Source organism: Arachis ipaensis, chromosome B05, assembly GCF_000816755.2.
Source record: "Arachis ipaensis cultivar K30076 chromosome B05, Araip1.1, whole genome shotgun sequence".
NCBI lineage: Eukaryota > Viridiplantae > Streptophyta > Magnoliopsida > Fabales > Fabaceae > Arachis > Arachis ipaensis.
The window spans coordinates 124,833,976-124,852,260 of NC_029789.2; the positions used below are offsets into that span (position 1 = coordinate 124,833,976).

An 18,285-nucleotide genomic window follows, 5' to 3' on the forward strand; every position below is an offset into this window, starting at 1 on the left:
TGAGGTGGACTCTCTTTTAACATGTTGGCAAGCCCAAAACGACACAGTGTTGGTTTGGTGCCTAATTTGGGCCAAACGACGTCGTTTTCATGGGTAGAAGCATAACTCAATGTTTCCTCTTCCTTCCAAAACAGATACAAACGTCTTCCTTCAAAACCTATCTTTAATGGCGCTGCTCTGAGTGAGGCTGCTACAGTGTCTTCCTTCAAAACTCGACTGGTCTCCACAGTTGGCTTTTTCGTCGTCATTTATGAGAGTGTTTTCAAAAAAGAATTTCTTTAACAGAGATACACAAAAGGGATCTGTCTAGCCATAGAAGATGCTCTGTTTGTGGTAAATCTTGTTATTTTATTTTTCTTTAGTAGTTACTAGGATTATTTGATTGATTCCTGTTTCAATTTTTTTTATTGTGTTAGTGATAATATGGTTTAGGGTTGAAATTCATTTATTGTTTGACTATAGGATTTATGTTTTACTTCTTGTAATATATTGATATTAACATCAGGGTGATGTTTCTCTTTCTAAATGAATATTTGAATTTTATCATATATTGATATGCTACATTAGTGAGGATATTATCCTAACTTGTATTATTATAGCTCCTAAATTTTTTAAAGCTATATTGCTTAATAATTGTTGTCTTTTTTGGTGCTGATTTTTATTTTAAACTTGATATGCATCATTTATGGGATAAATAGATATATTTTCTGCACAAATTTTGTCCTTAAGCAAGAGCTTACAGATGGTCCAGCAGTTTCGGCTCTTTAGGTAATTACATGTGATATTGTGATCATGTAACTAATTAGAGTTTTTCGACCAAGATTATAGCACTGATATTATGTAATCTTTCACATTGTAATAATGTGCAACTATAGTAAGGTATTATACTCGCTTATAATACTTTTTTGACTTGTAGCACTGATGTTTAACTCTTAATTATTTTTTATTTGATTTATTCTAGCTAGGTTTGCAGGTTTTATGAACCCTGTTGGTTCTTAGCTTTTAATTTTTATGTATGTTTTTAGGGTTTTAATGAATGAAGGCGTCTTTGATGTCATCACCCAGGCTTTGCAAAGTCAAGATAAGAAGTTGGTGTTAATTGGGTATTGATTTCCTTTTATCACCTTGATCTGTTTATGATTCAGTTTTGGGTGTTCATGCATTTTCTGTGTTTAATTTCTAATGTGAACTTATTATGATGGTTGCAGAACAGATATCTTGATTCTCTTTTTGAATCAAGTTCTTAATATTTTGCGATCCTATGTTTTGTATGTGAATGAGGTCACATTTTTCTTATGACATGAATGTATAAAATTACTCATAAGGCATTTATTAGACATATTATCCTATACCGGTTAAAGGAATGATAACAAATTTTAGGGACAACATGTATTGCCAGTTTCTTGAGATCCTTCACAGTCTATTGGATTCATGTACATTATCTAGACCATAGGTACCACCTGGTAATGATATTTTCTTTAATTTCAATTGTTTAGCCGTATTTGATTGCTATGGATATGATAATAATTGTTATATATGACATATTTATTTTCAAGGTTTTCTTTGGTACCCTTGTTTATACAGGGTATTATTACCTTTTCAATAATCAATATTTAAGGATTATGAATGTTTTTGGATAAATTTTTTGGATTTTTTTTAATTTACTTATAAATTAATAGTGAGGTGAACTTTTTTATTTGATTATAAGTTTTATAGATATGAAAATATAGTAATCTGAGTTAATACATGATTGATTTTTAGCCTTCAGCCACAAATAACTAAAGTGTATTGGTACAAGAAAATTATTTATATTTGTAGTAGGTTGAGGTTTTAATTTTGTCTTGAGTGTATCAGAAATCTTGTGTTGGATTAACAATTTATTTATTTATTCATTATTCTAACATGACATGACTATTCTTGATTTTTAAGTTTAAAATGGAGGGGTTGAGAGAGAAGCTCCATACAATTTTTATAGTATGGGTGTATTTAGTTTTAGATTGTAATTCTCTCTGCTAAAGTAAAATTTTGATCTTCTTAGTTGGTAATGTAGTTTGTCCAGGGTTGTTGTTGCTATCATATACCAAAAAAATCACTGTCTAGAACTGATGTAGTTGAATTTATTCTTGTTAGTTCGGATTCTAAATTGTGTATCTTCTAATTATTGGAGATGTCAGTTAGTAGTTTTATTTTGCATTTGAAGTCTACTTGTTAAAAAGATAAGTTTGGACGTTGAGTAGAATTTATTAAACATCCTCTGAATTGTTGGAAAAAACTTCTCTTTCATATAAGATGGAAGTCCTTTTCTAGGTTAATAATAACATATGTATTACTGAACTTGTTTTATTGATTGTTTCAGTTTTATCTAGCAAAAGGACACAGTTATTAATATTTTTTTTAGAAGCATTTAGGTCAACTGGTTGAAGTTGTTGCATCCAGAATGGCAACAGTGACAGCATCAATATTGAGGACGAGAAACGAGACTACACAATGATGCGGAGAGGTTAGCGAGCAGTGCGGCGACGAGATGGAGGCCGGCGAGAGACAACAATAGAAAAGGTTGAGGCTTTGAGCTCGCGCCGGCCATAACTATATAACTTTGAAGATGGATAGGAGAACATATGTGAGGTTAGAGAAGAGAAGCAAAAGGGATGTAAATAGGGTCTTTAATTTTGGGGATTAGGGTTTTTTAAAATTGATTCATGGACTAAATTACTCATAAAATATTTTCTCGTCCACGTCATCTATCCCTTACTTTACCAACGTGTTAAAAGGGAGTCCACCTCAACTTTCTGGTGGAGCCTAGTTAACGACAAATACTGATGACTCTGAGTCCCGGAGTACAACTCCAGAAATACATATGAATAACTATTAATTTCAGGGACTACTATAAAACTCGAGTGTAACTTGAGGAACTATTTTAAGTCTTAACTCACTTTTATTATTTTCGAATTTCTTACTATATAGATCTAACGAGGGATGCTACAATGAAGAATGTTTTTCAACGAAAAATAAATATTATCCTTTTTATAATAAAAAAAAAAAATAAAAGACAATTTACACCATTAAAATAATTAAAGCTCAAATTTACACCAATATATTTCAGTGCTAACTCTAATCTATATAAACTACCGTGTTCTATTGCGGATTACTAGCGAGGCCTAAGAAAGATTATGCACAATAACTGGAATACAAAAACACTATAAGATATTGCGGATTATGAGAAAGTTAGTGATGTAGTTTGCAGTGGATTACGTATTGAATTTTTTTAATAAATTAAAATTTTAAATTAAATAATTTTATAATCTTATATTAAATTTTTATAATTAAAAATTTAAAATTTAATTTTTATTATTTAAATAAAATTTAAGATTAAATAAAAATAAAAAATTTAACAATGCGCAGATGGTAAATTAATGATAATATATAATAAATATTAAAAATGGCTATATTTTGTGGAATTAAATTGAATGTGTAAACTAAAGTTAAATTTAAAAGGTGTTTTGTTTAAAATAATTTGTAGTACAAAAGATTTAAATGTTAGAATTGTACAAAGTGACATTTTTATTTGGTAGGTTGATTTTTGCATTTGTTTTAGTTGATAGATTTAGTCTTCTTATGTGGCGCTCGTCCTCCTCTTTCTTTAATAGTTATTGTTATAATTGTTGTTTTCTTCTTTCTGTCGAGGTTTTTGTGAAGCATGTTCTTTATGAATTGTTGAGTTGTATGCACTTTCTATTATATTGTTTGTTCCATCTTTGCATGTATGTTTTTCTTCTGAAGATGTATCTTGAATTTGTATGGTTTTCTTTCTTCTTAATCTCTTAATGTAGTTTTCTAATGACATCTACAATAAAAGAACAAAAATGTGTAGATTTTTTTTTGAATAAATTATTTTTAATAAGAATAATTGAAATAGTATAAAATAAAATTACCTGTTAGTATTTTTCTTTGACCCACTCTGTCAGGTAATGTCTCAAGTGATGCAAAATTTTGAGTAAAAGGTTTGTTTTCATTATACCTTTAATTGGCCTATACAAATCATTTGTATCTTCTATTTTTATATTTTTTATAGTATAGACTTTTCCTTCCCTGCAGTTGTTAGTAAATCTTAGTTCATAATTAGGTACATTTTCATCTAATATAATCATTTCTAAGTAAAGAGACTCTTTTTCATTTGTGGATGTTAATGTTTCCCATAGATGAACCATGCGAACTTTGATAAACTAATTGTCTTTTTGTTTGGTGATATTGTCCAAAGAATGATACTCCATTGAGTAAGTTTAAGATGTTGTGTAGTTCGAAAATAAATTTCTTGTGCTAAATTTGATATCATTTGAAGGAATAGTGATAAGAGACTTATATAAGTAGTTCAAAAAATATGAAATTTAAATATTTATAACGTAAAATTTATTATGATTAATAGATTATTATGACATTTGTAATATAGATGTTTATTATATTTAATGAGTTATTTATAAAAATTAATAAATTAATTATTGGGGTTATAAATTTATTGTATTGTTTATAACGGTAAGATATAATAAATATATGAATATGAATTTAATATTTTTGTAGGTTACAAATTTGATTACAAATTTTTGTATATATATATATATTTTTGCTGATTTGGAAATAATAGTTAATTTGGCAAAAATTGAGTGGTCGATTTTAATATTTTGCCAAGTAAGCAATGTTGCTGACATGGCATTAATAGAAAGAAAAATATATTTTAAAAGTAATGTGGGTAAACTTATGTATTTACTTTAAGAATATATTATAATAACTCTCTAGCTTATAACGATTTATATAGATTAGAATTAGAACCAAATTATAAACTATTTAAAAATGTTATATTTGTGTAAATTTAAGCTCCAATTATTTTAAAGGTGTAAATTGCCCAAGAATAGAGATATCATATGTAATGCACATTTTTCTAACAAATTTAGCATTCTTTAGCAAAGAAATTCTCAAATCTAATATTCACTTCGTACATCACCAAATGAATTATCGATAATAAATTTGGGAAATGGATATTGTCACTTCTTTTTTTTTTTATATAAATTTATGCAAACATACAGTATAAGAAAATACATATGCAGAATAACATTATAAAAAATACGTGGTATGCAGTTATGCACAAGTTGGTTAAGATTTAAGCAATCTTAAATTAATAACTTGAATATGAAGTCAACAATCCTGTTAAACAGAAAACTGAGTTTCAAATTTTAACAAGATATTTTAGAAAAACAGGTTCTGCATTTGTTCATCTATCATGCATGCCTCATGTCTTTATCGATCTCTTGTTTAAAGGTCGACCAAAATAGGTTTGTGGGTAAATCATAAGATTTAGACATTAATAGTGCAAATAAATTAAGATAAAATAGAGGCAACGCTTATTATTTCTAGGTTGGTATGATCTTGCTTGCCCGTGAAATCCTACTTTATGACTTAATGTGCCACAAAAAGATGCCTCGACATACTCATGAATCACGATGCTAAGTTTCAACTGAATAGAAGGAAAAACACTAGCGATTTTTATTTACACTTAACATCCGTGATCTCAAAAAATACAAACACTAGCAAAAAAACCCTTCACAACAAAACACACAATGGCGCCTCCAGAAGAGTGATGGAGGAAAAAGTAACCTTCGTATAATTAAAACAAAAAAAATTCACGTAAGATCATATGTGATGTATGCAGACATCAAATATGGTAAGATATGCATTGTGGTCTAGCTTCAGCACCACAATTTTCACGGTCACAGGACGCACATGCAATTGGATTATCTGCCTTAACAAGTCAACGATGCAATGCAATACAATGAAAATTTTTTTTGTAATGTCATGTAATATTATATTTTATTATACTATACTATATGAGATAATAGAGATAAGAATCTAATTTTAGTGCACTGTCAATGTAGAACAGTTTTACACATGCATCTAATTATATAACGCCACATCAACAAAAATAACTACCTTTTACATTGAGTGAATGGTCACTCAAAAAAATGAATGTGATTAGACAACTGTGTAAAATGTTTTAAACTGTCAATGCACTCACTCAGAGATAAAGGTGAAACACTTTTTCTAATATAAAATATAGGATGAATTACGCAAAATTCTATCCTATAATAGGTTATATTCTATACAGTGCCCTTTGTTTTCTCATGCATACACTAAGCTCTCTAGAAGATGGGGGATCATGTCATGTTTATAGGAACAATTAGTGTTCAAATTTTATTAAATACAAATAAAGAGGTGTTAGCGATTAGTATAATTTACTCTATGTATAAAACTAAATGAATGAAACAAAAAAACTGACCTATTAAGTGCATTAGAATCAAATTCATAATTTTGTTTTGTGAATTGAAATGACGTGATTGGCTAAGGAAATAAATCTGACACTTAAACCCTAGTAATAGCATCACAGGAAAGTTTGTCAACTAGACATAATTGTAAATTAGTCTTAGCACCTAAGCTGGTAGTGATGCATATCTGCATTGGTCATCAGATATTTTTTGGTCATTCTCACTCATTAAAATTGGAGCCATTTTCAGGAACAAAGGTTGGTAACATTTGCAAGTTGCAACTGCCAACTAACAAACACAAGAAAAGATTGCTCCCACTGACATTCACAGCTAAAGAAAATTGTTACACTAAAAACCATTGAAGAAATTTCCTGCTATACATTAATTAACACTTTAATTTGTAAACTCAATTAGAGTCTCCAGAGTGTAGCACACGTTTCTTGTATGAAAATAACATTAAAAATCATCTTTCAAACAATACAGTGACCCTATTGACTCAGCTATATTTTGATTGTGGAAAAATGTAAGTACTTGTAAACTTAAATAAGGAAGAGAAGCAGCAGTTTACTCACAAAAATAAAGGGGGAAAATGAAAGGCCAAAAAAGTGGATAGACCTCATATACATGCAGTGTATCGACGTTTCTTCTTCTCTGGTGTTGAGTGTACTTGTGCTTTGATCCCATATGTTTTTAACTGAAAGTTTTCAAAAGCATCTGAAATAGCTTCAACCTACAGGATTGCACAAAGCAGAGCATAAGTGACAGCCGATTTGAACAGGTAAAGAAGATCAGAGTATAAATGGATTTGATTCCACTGACCAATTCTGGCTTTTTGGCGTACACCCGAACTATCATATCTTGATAAGTTGTTGGCAGCAGGTGGCTTACGCGGTCATTGGAAATTGTAAATTTCTCATCACTATCATAATCCTGAATGGATTACTTAACAAGTTAATGACTAAATGTAATATAGCAGGTGGCAAAAGACAAAATACACCTTCAGGATTTCCATACTTGAAAGTGTAGTTTCAAACTTTCAATTAAACAACACTATTGCTCATCTCCAAAAACTTAAAAAAAAAAAGAATTGAATGATAATAAAAACAGAGTTTGCCGAAATCCAGTATATTGCCAAACTATTTAATACAATTCTGTCCTGGCAGAAGCTTGAAAAGTTTTCCCACAAAACATTCATGAAACTATGTACAAGAATATATTAATGTGAAGAATCCTGAAACACCACCTACCATCCTACTGCTTTGATATGCAACTTAACTTGCTCAATCAGAGACTTTAAATCATATAGTTGTATGCTTTCAGGGAGGAGTGTGCTAAACAACTTTGAACAATGAAAGTGTCCGTCCAGCCTTCTTATTCAGTATAAGCTGATTATGCAACTAAATACATTTTTGAGCTCTCACAGCAACATTTGTATGTGGACACTTGTGCAGAAGTTACTTTTTCAATTATTTATTTAAAAGAAATGCATCCAAGAGCAAAGTAGAAGCTGGATAACTAAATTGGTGTATATCCCAACAGATTTAGTAATACATACAAAGTAGACCTAATTAGCTAGCAAGAAAACTAAAAGAAAATATAAATTATAAATGTCAAATAGCCTTCAGGCAAGGGGTTTACAAGTCCAAAGATCTTGGCACCACCAAACCCAAATAAAATATATTAAGCTTATTGATGAAATGTGTCGGTAAAATAAAATAAGGTTCATTGCTGTACCTTGAAGAAGTTAATGCTGCAAGAGAAACACACAACAAAAGGTAGAGACGAAGATTAGTTGATGCTAAAAGGAAGTTAAACAAAAAACTGTATTTCGACAAGTGTTGTTGCTGATCATTGAATACCTTTCAAGAGGATTATGTTTCCCACGAGTTAAATCAATTTTTACATTAGAAACAGCGACGTCCTCCTCTCTGAGTGTACCTCCGCCACTCTTCTGTCATGGTATTTACACGAAAACAATCTAGTCCACTGATTGAAATTTAGAAACAAGCAAAAGTATATGCCAATGAGAAAGTTTGAAACAGATTAGGTACCTGGGAACAAACAATATCTTGGGCAGTGACCACCTTAAAGTTTTCCACCATATCCTTTGGTACAGCATACTCATTACAGAACTACAAAAAGAACAAGATAAGCTCCTGATCTTCAACAACAACACGTAACTACAATTGAATAGACAGAAATAGATGATCCACACTAACTCTTCAGGCTGTATGCAAGTTTAGATACAGACACAGAAGACTTAGCATAGTTTGTGCAAAACATATGTGAAAAGATACTCGTCAATGGATCATTATTGCATGGAATTTTAAACACAGAAAACTAACTAGTAAAAACATGCCTGGTACAGATTCCTTCTTCGAATGCGCAGGATCAACTCTCTAGATTCCTTTAGTTCCTGACTAGGTGCTGTCTCAATTGTTTTAATTATTGTGTCATCCAGCTGCATTTTGTTTTTATTCCCAAATAAATTTAAGTATATTTTATGGCTCGATCAAAGATTTTATATGCATGTTTTTAAAACAGGCTTATTCACCTTCCAGTACTCAGAAGGATTTAGAATGTGAGATGAGATCTCCAAATAATCATTTGCTTGAACAAGTGCATCAACCACCATAAGTTCTATTGCCTGAAAAGTGAAAATATCAAGACGAGATTAGAAACAGTAAAAGCCAATACAGTTATGTTTATGGATATTAAAGACTTGGACAAGAGAAATCAAAGAAAAGCAAGAATATCTGCCATAACAAAGAAATATAGCTGTTGGCTTCCTCTTAAAATATCATACCTTTACTTTTGGATGAGTATAAACTGTTCTGTACAGATCAGCTCGAGTGGAAAATAACTTATGGATGCTCAAATCTACAAAATTACACAACCAAAAGACCAGAACAATTAGAACAATATAATTAAATTAGGAACAAAGGCACTAAAACAATGTTTGATATACACTAACATTCCTTTGCACGATAGCAAATCTCATCATCCAAAACCCGCATGGTCTCCAATAATCTGAAAGTCAAATTATAATTTAAGATACCAGAAATGATATGTAACCTCAGTTTACTTTCTTGCTAGGAAAATTATCTAATAAGTGACATGAAAGTTGTTTTCAATAAATTCATGAAACCTCTGAAATTCAAAGTTGCAACCCAGACCACAAGCTCGACAATCACGGGCAATATAATCAAATCTGCAAGTCAATAATATATATTAAAAAAAAAAAAAGAAAAACCATTACACACACAGTCACTGCATTAAAGAGGAAGGATAGAAAAAAGTATATATACCACATAACAATAATAATTATAACTTTTCTGTGTACTTACTTGTCAACATCAATTCCATTTCGACCATTTGCAACAATATCATACAAGAAACCTTTCTCAGTTGAGCTCTAGATAACCCAAAACAGGAAAGATAACAAGAAAAAGAGAAAGATTCACAATTAACACCTATTATAAGAAACAAATCAGTCAATATGTATTGAGAATAGATATTTTAAAATACAACAATAAAAAATCTTACTCGGGGAAGAGTAAATTCAGAGCTTGCTAGTATCATCTCCTGTCAATAGTAACAACCCATCAAGGAAAAAGACAGAAATCTATTCCAAACTTTTATTTGTTGGAGTGAATGAGTGATGCACTATGTTCTCATGCTGATAACAAGATATTTAAGAAAAACAATACATGCACAAGTGAAGCTCTGTCAACTTAGAATCTCATGCACAGAGAATGGACATTGGAGAATGGCATCAAAAACACCCTAAAGATGTCTCGAAAATGTACAAAGCAAAGCTTCCAAGTCTACTTCAAGTAGCACTAAATCTTATACAGATAACTATATATACTAGTTTATGTAATGATGCTTTGGAAATAATAATTCAAAGACACCTAATAAAACAAGAAAATGGCCGTTGTAAATATTGGCATTTGGCATACCTTGACTCTTTTTATCATCTCAGGATCAACATCAATGTGATGTTCATTAACAATATAATCTACCATATTGACTGACATTTGTTCATGTGACCTAGAACATACAAAATATAGAACATATTGAGTGAATAATGATGATCATGAAATGAAATCAAGAAAAACCAGATGAAATGCAGATAACTTTTTTAAGGATTTCAGACAAATAAAAATACATATCTCTAAATTAGCCTATTGTATTCAAGAACATATAATTATAAACATGAGAGAAATAAGAGTACCAGTGAGAACCATTAGTAACTTTGGGAAGAAATTCACGTTCAAATAAGTGACTGAAAGGCCCATGCCCAATATCATGCAGAAGTCCTAAAAAAAACAAACAAGAAAACAAGAAAAAAAGATTACGAGATCACTTAAAACTAAATATTGGATAAGAATCATAAACAGTCCTAAGAACCACTGCATACCTGCTAGTTTAACTGTTTGCATATCAAATCTATTAATACCAAGTTCCAAGCCCTGAAAAGATCACAATACACATGCCTTTATGAGTATGCTCTCAAAAATTCCTATTTATACTCTCAAAAATCAGTGAAAATAAAATTTATACTTGAAAATTTTTAAGCATTTCAATGGATTGACCAGCAAGCCAATACACGCCAAGAGAATGCTCAAATCTAGAATGGACAGCACCTGGATAGACCATATTTGCCAAACCTGAAACACAAAACAAATTGATCTATTGAAGAGTTCATACAAACTTAATAATAGAATAAGCTAGAAAGTCTCAGCTAGGCTTTGAGAACTAGCAGCAGTAACTACCTTCTGCTAGTATATAAACAGAGAAGTCACTCAATTATGGACTTCAGCTTCATATTACAAAAGTCAGGAGAAAGAAAAAAAAAACAATCTCTTCTCTTTTTCTCTCTCTACTTCTCTGTCTTTTCGATTCTGCATTACTTAAAATTTGAAAAACTGATATCAAACCAGGTGGAAGTTTCAAACATTAGCTTACTCCAACAGTCCTCCTTTTAGTGGTAACAGGAAAAGTATAAGAAAGCACTTTGCTGACAGTCTCTCATGAGAGACCTATTAAATACTTCTAAAGATCCTTTTCTTATCTAATCACAGACGCCAATGTCCGTCCTTTTCCTATTGATAGAGATATGTTAATTAGTGTTAATAGTTAGTAACAACAAGAAGAAAGACTTATCCCATTGTGCCCTATCATATATCATACTTAGGGTGAGACCATTTATACATATTTAATAATTTTCAATAATTTCCTTTATTCCATCTAGATCTCTGTCCGCTTCTAGCTACTAAACACCCTCCATCTTAGTTACGTTCTGTACTATGGCTTCAACAAAATTTTCTACCACCTTTTCCATAAAAGACACTAACTAGGTTTTTTTCTCTAATGCAATATTCCTAATACAATATTGTCTAACGTATGTCCACCCATCCACGTTAGCATCCTAAACCCTGCAAGATTAAGGTTATTGTCACTTAATTATTGTTTAATATACAATCCCACACAAAATCCTTGGTCTTATAAGTGGACAGAAATTTCTCCTTTGATCTTGAAAGATACTTTTTCTTTTATTATAAATAATGCCTGCAGCATCCTCCATATCATCCATGTAGCTTGAATTCTACGATTCTAATTCTGTTATCCTGGACAATGGATCCAAGATAGTTAAATTGTTTGGCTTGTGGTATGGTATCGTCCCAATTTTCATCCATATTATAATTTGTGCATCTATCACTAATTTATGTTCCATATACTCCATTCTACTTCTACTTTTACAAAAATCATTTGCTTCCAAGTTTGGCCTTGTTAACATATACGACTATACAAGTACTAATAAAGCTTCCGAAAAATAGAAATAGCCACCATGCCCCAACTCAAAGACCTTCAGTTCACTATAGACACTAACTTTAATGAAAATTGGTATTAATGGTTATAATAATACATTTAAAACCTAAGAGTACAGTAGCAACATCAACATTTCAATGCAATTCTTCAACTGAGGAAATAATAGAACCAAACAAACTTATCCTCTATTCAAAAGTAGAGTCACATAACTGCCATTTATAATGACATATAATATATCCTAATAAGTAGTTATAACAGTCTGTTATCTATTCCAATATATAATATAAGCTGCTATCTGGTACTTAATAGTCTGTTATTTATTCCATTTTAATGCAGTGATAAACTGATACAAACTGCCACAGCATAAGCAAGTTATAATTAATTAAGGGTCCTCTATGTTTGGGCGTAATTCTGTTTTAGTTCTTAAGGTTTAAAGTGTTCTATTTGAATCCAAAAAAGTTTCATATAGCATCAATTTAGTCCCACAGTGAGGTCAAATATAAATAATTAACGGAATGTCCTACATAACAACAGTACAAGAACAAAATCAATAATCTGGAGAACAAGTACAAGCTTCAGAGGCACAAAATCAACCGTTGATGCATCAATACATTTATTTATTATTTTTCTTAATATATAAATAAAATATTTTCTATAGAACTAAAGAGAATGATAAACAAATGTATTGATGCATCAACGGTTGATTTTGTGCCTCCGGAGCTTGTACTTGTTCTCCAAATTATCGATTTTATTCTTGTACTGTTGTTATGTAGGACATTCCGTTAATTATTTAACTTTGACCTCACTGTGGGACTAAATTGATGCTAAATGAAACTTTTTTAGATTCAAATAGAAAACACTTTAAACCTTAAGGATCAAAACAGAATTACGCCTAAACATAGGGGACCAATTTAGTACGGGTAAAGTACTAAATTAGTCCCTTACGTTTGGGCGTAATTCTGTTTTGGTTCTTAAGGTTTAAAGTGTCCTATTTAAATCCAAAAAAGTTTCATTTAGCTTCAATTTAGTCCCACCGGTGGTCAAAGATAAATAATCAACAAAATGTCCTACATGACAGCAATATAAGAACAAGGTCGATAATCTAGAGAACAAGTACAAGCTCCAGAGGCACAAAATCAACCGTGAATGCATTAATACATTTATTTATCATTTTTTTTATAATTAAAATGAAATATTTTCTATAAAACTAGAAAAAATGTTAAATGCATGTATTGATGCATCCACTGTTGATTTTGTGCCTCTGGAGCTTGTATCTATTCTCCAAATTATCGACTCAAATAGAACACTTTAAACCTTAATGACCAAAACAGGATTATGCAAAAACGTAGGGGACTAATTTAGTACTTTTCCCATTAATTAATAATTAATTTTATATGCCCAGCCCAGTCTAATCTAACTAACCTCGTTGTCCACACTCTTCCCCTTCCAATTGTATAGTGTATACATTCCATAACTTCTATGCAGAGAATTCAGCACGCCAATCACCGGCATGAAGAATTCTAAGCTATCTACAGTCTTCACCATTGCGTTAAAGATTCTTATCATTTATTCATTAAATAAATAAAATAAAATCAATTATTTTCATCCTCTCTCTAAACTCATCCATTCCAAAGATTATCTTAGCATATAGAAGTAAAAAAATTCAACAACAGTGCATAATGCTCCAAAACAAAATTCAGAACATGTAAGCGTGCAAGCATGTCTCAATTCCAAATTGCAAATTAGCTTCTAAACCACTTCCTGAATAATATCTATTGAACTAAATAAACTGGGATTCAACTCACCGAGTTGTTTCAATTCGCGAAGCCTGCAAATACAAGCAAATAAAAAATAAACAAAAATTAACAAACGAAGGAACAAAAAAATAAAAATATAAGACTCTGGAAGTGACACAGTTGAACGTAGAAAACAAAGTCCCGAACTTGCCTCTGAAACTGCTCAGTGTCAATGAACTTCAAACTGAGCTGCAAAAACAGAACAATCACAACAATAAACGCCTTTTGCATTGTAACATGGCGGAGAATTTCTAGTTTTCGAAATTTCAATCACAAAAGAATTTTAATGATAAGAAGAAGGGGGAAAAATTGGAAAAGAGGAGAAGAAAAAAAAATTGAATTACGTTGTCAAGGTAAATGTTGCCATGGAGATTGTCGTGGACATGCTTGGAGGGCCTGAGATCGCGGGCGGAAACGGCGTCGTATGAGTGAGGCAACGACGAAACGTCGCCGTTGCAGCAAGCTCCCATGCTGCTGCTGCTGCTTCTTCTTCTTTGCTTGCTCACTCAGCAAACGCGTGTCCGTGTCTATTGGAATTGGAAAGAGAGAGTGTGGCTCGAAAAGAAACAGAATAGTGGGATTTTATAGTATGAACTATGAAGTGTGTGTGGGAGAGAGAGAATGCTGCTGCTTTGCTTTCCTTTGTTTCTTCGCTTCGGTTCGTAATAACTTACTATTGATTACTACTTTTTAATTAATACTGAGTATAATTATCGGGTTAAAATTTTGAAAATGGTGCAGCAATGGTAGGGTAGGGTAGGGTTTGGAGCCTACCCTAACTCTATCTGTAGGTTGAAAATTTTATTAAAATTCTATCATACCTTATTCGCGGGTTGAGAATCTCTCAACTCTAACCCTACTTACATCCTAAAATTCTAAACCCTACCCTACCCTACTCGCAGAAATATCAAATTTTTTCAAAGTAAATATAAAATTTAACTATTTCGAATTTTATACATATTAATAACATAAAAAATAAAAAATTAATGTTTTAAATTGTTAAATTAACTAACTAGTTTTAGTGGTTGTTTACTTATTATAAGTCATTATATGAGGGAGATTGTGGGTTCAACTCTCACTTCTTTCACTATATACTTAATTTTTATAAAATATGTGTTATATATGAGGTGCGGGTATATGAGGTGCGGGTAGGGTAGGGTAGGGTACACCCTAAACCCGTACCCTACCCTACCCGCAGGCATACCCAGACCGTACCCTATCCTACCCGCAGCGGATCGGGTAGCCTACCCTACCCGAACGGGTTGGACCGGGTTGGGTACCCGCGGATAGGGTATGAATTGCCAGCCCTAGCTATGCTCTCTATAATCTATATATAGTTATCAGGGGTGGCAAAGCGGGCCGACCCGTCCCAACCCGTAGCCGATTGGCGAGTTAGCGGACTAACCCGCTTGACTCTTTTTTTTTTTTGAAAAAATAAAATTTATTAAAATTAACCAAAAAATAATAATTAAATAATCAAATATAAATAAAAAATAATCAAATTATAATATAATTTTTTTATTATATTTTTTTAATTTTTAATTTCAATAAAATTGTTCAAAATAATATTTGTCAATAGAATCATCTTTATTTTCAAAAAATAAGTCACATAATTTGAGCAAATATACGAAATTGTAAAATAAAATAAATAAAGTTAATAACTAAAAGAAGAATAAAAATAAAAACAAAAAAAAGTTTGAAAATTCTATAATTATTAATTTTATAATAGTAATCACTCTTTTATTTAATCAAAAAAAGAAAAATAAAAATCTTCGGCCCGGCGGACCGGCCCGCCCTGCCCCGTCAAGACCCGCCAATTTGGCGGTGCGGATTTGACAGATTTTTTTAATTTAGTGAGTTCCAAATTCTAGTCCGACCCACCTTTTTTTAGCGGATCGACTCGACGGGTTCAACCCGTTTTGCCACCCCTAATAGTTACCTAATTTATTAAAAAGATATATAAATTAATATTTAATTTAAAAATATAAAAATAAATAATTTTAAATATTTAAAACTTATTAATAACTTTGGTAATTTTGACATTAAATTTATAAGTACTAAAAAATTTGTCTTTGAAAATACGGTGATTGGGTCGACCTGTAAAGTAACATTAGTACTAATTGTATGTAGTACTTAGATTTATTTAATAATACACTTTAGTTATACACAAAAAAAATTTTTGACAATTAAATTTAAATAAGTTAATCTAAATTGAACAAAACTATGAAAGCAACACGCTCCAATTAAGAGTGACAATACTATTCGAACCTGGGTATCCATCCCGCCCAACTCACTCGGGATGAGTAATTTATCCAACTGTTTTTAACAGGGCGAGTTTTTGGACAGATCGGATCGTATCTAGATAATGTTCACCCCTGATATATATAATATATATAAATATATACAGTTTTAATACATAATATATGTAATATATATAAAATAATTAATAATATTGTATCATATTTAAATTTTTATTTTAATTTATTTATGTATGTATTGATGATTATATAAATTTTAAAATTTAATTTTATTTGTTGGATTTTAATAATTATAGAGGCACGTAAGGCTGGGGGTACTCTCATGGAGATGTTAGAGTTTAACTTTTCACTATTCGCGAGTAGGAGCAGGGCGAGTTATATGAGGTTATTGTAGGGTGGGGCGGAGTTGGATAAGGCAAAAGCCCACCCCAATGCCCCCATTGCCATCCTAGCTCCAACTCCCTACTAACGCGTATTTCGCATTCTTTAATATAAATTTTTTTTCGCATTCTTTCTTCTTTGATGCATTTTTTTCCTCCTCTTCCAGTGATTTGAAATATTATGTATTTTTTGTTTTGTTTTGTTTTTTTTTTGTTATGAGTGTAAAATAAGAAGTATTAAACTACTCTTCCACCTTAGCACATGACAACAATAAAGAGGTCTCGTGACCCATAAATTCAACCCAACAGAATACATAAATTCAGTTACAATTTTAGTCTTTATTATTTTATCTTATCTTATCTTTAGTTGTTCTTATCTTATCTTTATTTGCTTTTATCTTTCTTAGTCCAATGCTCTATATATATTTAGTTTTACCTTCATAATTCAATTCAATTCAATCAATCAAGAAATACAAAGTATAATATTCTTCTTCTCTTCTTTTCTTATCCTTTCACAATTTTATTATGGTATCAGAGTCTTGGTATCCTCCTTGAAGAGGATACATAAGCTATCATCTTTCTGGTGAAAAATCACTCTACTTCTTTTTCAACCTCCTACCACGATGAATAATTAATCTTTTAATTTAGCTCAGAATCTAACCAATCTCTATTACGTCCATCCAAGTAAAAATCCAACATCGGTCTTGGTTACACCTGTTCTAACAGGATTTAACTATCATTCATGGAATAGTTACTATGACTTGTCTGCGCCTTCTTCCGGCAGTTTCATCTACACCTTCTTCCGGGAGTTTCGTCTGCATTCTGTTTCAGCTGTCATGTCTGCATTTTGTTTCAGCTGTCATGTCTGCATTTTGTTTCAGCAGTTCAATCTGCATCTGTTTTAGCAGTTCCATCTGCACTCTTATTGCGCTCCACGCGCCCTCTTTTTTTTTATCGCGCTCTACGCGCCCTTTGAAGACCACTCTTATTGCGCCATACGCGCCCTCTAAAGATCAATCTTATTGCGCTCTACGTGCTTTTTTTTTTTGAAGATCGCTGCTCAAGCACAGCATCTCCTTTTATATTTTTGCCGCCGGCAGCTCAAGTTCCGCCGCACGCAATTTTTTGAAGATTGCTGCTCAATCACATCATCTCCTTTTATATTTTTGCCGCCGGCAGCTCAAGCTCCGCCGCATGCATCTTCCTTCGCGTCACCACATCAGACGCTCAACAATTTCATCGGAACTTATCCAAGCTGTGGATTATTGACATCTTCCATCCACCAGCTTGCGGGAGCGTATTAAACTACTCTTCCACCTTAGTCCATGACAACAATAAAGAAGTCTCGTGGCCCACAAATTTAACCCAACAGAATACATAAATTCAGTTACAATTTTAGTCTTTATTATTTTATCTTATCTTATCTTTAGTTGTTCTTATCTTATCTTTATTTGCTTTTATCTTTCTTAGCCCAATGCTCTATATATATTTAGTTTTACCTACATAATATAATTCAATTCAATCAATCAAGAAGTATAATATTCTTCCTCTCTTCTTTTCTTATTCTTTCACAATTTTATTAAGAAGAATTATGAAAAGGTGAAGCAAGGAGAAGATAAACAAGAAGAAAGAAAAAAATAATGATGATGAAGAAGAAAAAGAGGAGGAAGAGGAGTTTTGAGTTTTGTAAAATTTATAAGAAAAT

General features: G+C 31.5%; 1 protein-coding gene and 1 long non-coding RNA gene across 3 annotated transcripts; one reads left to right on the plus strand and one right to left on the minus strand.

Annotated features, from left to right (window-relative positions):
* Positions 1–2,915, plus strand: LOC107642043. Its single transcript, XR_001620587.2, has 3 exons — positions 1–333; positions 1,026–1,103; positions 1,209–2,915. It is a non-coding gene; the product is annotated as an uncharacterized LOC107642043 (long non-coding RNA).
* LOC107644027 (deoxynucleoside triphosphate triphosphohydrolase SAMHD1 homolog) lies at positions 5,572–14,592 on the minus strand. 2 transcript variants are annotated; one of them, XM_016347798.2, is made up of 19 exons: positions 14,287–14,592; positions 14,094–14,131; positions 13,952–13,974; positions 10,878–10,984; positions 10,735–10,786; positions 10,549–10,633; positions 10,274–10,364; positions 9,858–9,896; positions 9,659–9,726; positions 9,460–9,522; positions 9,286–9,341; positions 9,118–9,191; positions 8,866–8,958; positions 8,671–8,772; positions 8,363–8,443; positions 8,171–8,259; positions 8,046–8,061; positions 7,131–7,241; positions 5,572–7,041 (listed from the first exon to the last, which is right to left on the minus strand). In XM_016347798.2, the coding sequence occupies exons 1-19, from the start codon at positions 14,410–14,412 to the stop codon at positions 6,928–6,930; spliced, it is 1,428 nt and encodes a 475-aa protein (XP_016203284.1). In that variant the 5' UTR covers positions 14,413–14,592; the 3' UTR covers positions 5,572–6,927. The 2 variants fall into 2 exon arrangements, with proteins under 2 accessions (XP_016203284.1, XP_016203282.1); XM_016347796.2 differs by having other exon boundaries at positions 8,171–8,262; positions 14,287–14,591.